At 44.4% G+C, this 1,473-nt stretch overlaps 1 protein-coding gene across 1 annotated transcript in view; it reads left to right on the top strand.

Annotated features, from left to right (window-relative positions):
- The window catches only part of apba1a (amyloid beta (A4) precursor protein-binding, family A, member 1a), a 42,937-nt gene that overhangs the window by 36,344 nt on the left and 5,120 nt on the right, over window positions 1-1,473 (top strand). The window contains exons 9-10 of the mRNA XM_005733665.1: window positions 416-535; window positions 638-778. Of these exons, the coding sequence (XP_005733722.1) occupies window positions 416-535; window positions 638-778 (261 nt within the window). The remainder of the gene's footprint in view (window positions 1-415; window positions 536-637; window positions 779-1,473) is intronic.

The raw sequence follows: 1,473 nt of genomic DNA, 5'->3' as shown, positions 1-1,473 counted from the left end.
ATATTAGTGTGTGTATATGTAAAACTACCAGTGCAGGACTCTGTGTTGTGTGATCGAACACAAGCGTTCACTTTGTGGCTTGGACCGCACCATTTACACACTGGGCCATAAACCACTCCGAGTCTGCTGCTGGGCCTTGCAAAGCAAACACAGTAAACACTGAGCCAAGATGGTGCCTGGACGAATGAGAAGCTTGAACTACGGTGTCCTGTATGGGACAAGTGCTCGAAATCGCTGCCTTTTTCCCATTATTTAAGCTGCCCTGCAGTGACCACTGCATAGGAGAGAGCGCTTGCTACCACATATATGTGTGTGTGTGTGTGTGTATATTATGTATAATATGTATGCACACATTATTTGCTGCTGAATTTAGTTCATCCCAATACTTGCTCTTTCCTGCTTCTCTTTCCTGTAGGGTCTGAAGAACCAGTCTCATATCAAGCTGAATATTGTGAGATGTCCCCCAGTGACTACTGTACTCATCAGACGGCCAGACCTGCGCTACCAGCTGGGTTTCAGTGTCCAGAATGGCATTGTGAGTAGTGTCTGCTCTGTTACATGATAACTGCAATTTTGTTACATTTCTTGAGTGATTTTATTTGTTATTTTTAAAGAAAAAGTGACATCTCTTCAACAGATTTGCAGCCTAATGCGTGGGGGCATTGCCGAACGGGGCGGGGTCAGAGTTGGTCACCGCATCATCGAGATCAACAGCCAGAGTGTGGTGGCCACGCCCCATGAAAAAATTGTCCACATCCTGTCCAGTGCTGTGGGAGAGGTAAGACATTGCATCACATTATACATAACAAGGAAATCAGGATCTTTCGATGCACAACAGTTAAAAGTGAAACACTGCAGTCTATTGTGCCTAAGGCCTTTCTGGGTGGTGCATTTGTGGGTTTCCTCTGGGTACTATGGTAAATGGACTGATTCTTATATAGCGCTTTTCTACTCTCCCGGAGTACTCAAAGCTCTCTATATAACATGCCTCATTCACCCAATCTACACTCAGTGCTTTCTAAGTACACTCATACTCCGATGGATGCATCGGAGAGCAAGTTGGGGTTAGTGTCTTGCCCAAGAATACTTGGCATGCAGACTGCCAGGGATCGAACCACCAACCTTCCGATCAGTTGGTGACCTGCTCTGCCTCCTACAGCCACCCTATAGGTACTCTGGCTTCCTTCCTGGTCCAACGACATGCATGTAAAGTTAACTGGTTATTCTAAATCGATCATAGGTATGAATCCAAGGTGCACACAGCACTTACATCTATAGGATAGAGTACTTTATCAGTATGTGGGAAAAAGCTTTATATACACTGATCAGGCATAACATTATGACAACCTGCCTAATATTATTTTAGTCCCCCTGTTGCTACCAAAACAGCTCTCACCCATTGAGCCATGGAGTATCTGGCACCAATATGTTATACACCACTCTGCATTGAATAATAACTTATTATTAATCTCT

The sequence above is a fragment of the Pundamilia nyererei genome, unplaced genomic scaffold, assembly GCF_000239375.1.
Source record: "Pundamilia nyererei isolate P.nyererei 1_Seehausen unplaced genomic scaffold, PunNye1.0 scaffold00053, whole genome shotgun sequence".
In the NCBI taxonomy this organism is placed as follows: domain Eukaryota; kingdom Metazoa; phylum Chordata; class Actinopteri; order Cichliformes; family Cichlidae; genus Pundamilia; species Pundamilia nyererei.
Note: the sequence above shows the minus strand (reverse complement) of the source record. Positions and strands in the feature narration are given on the sequence as shown.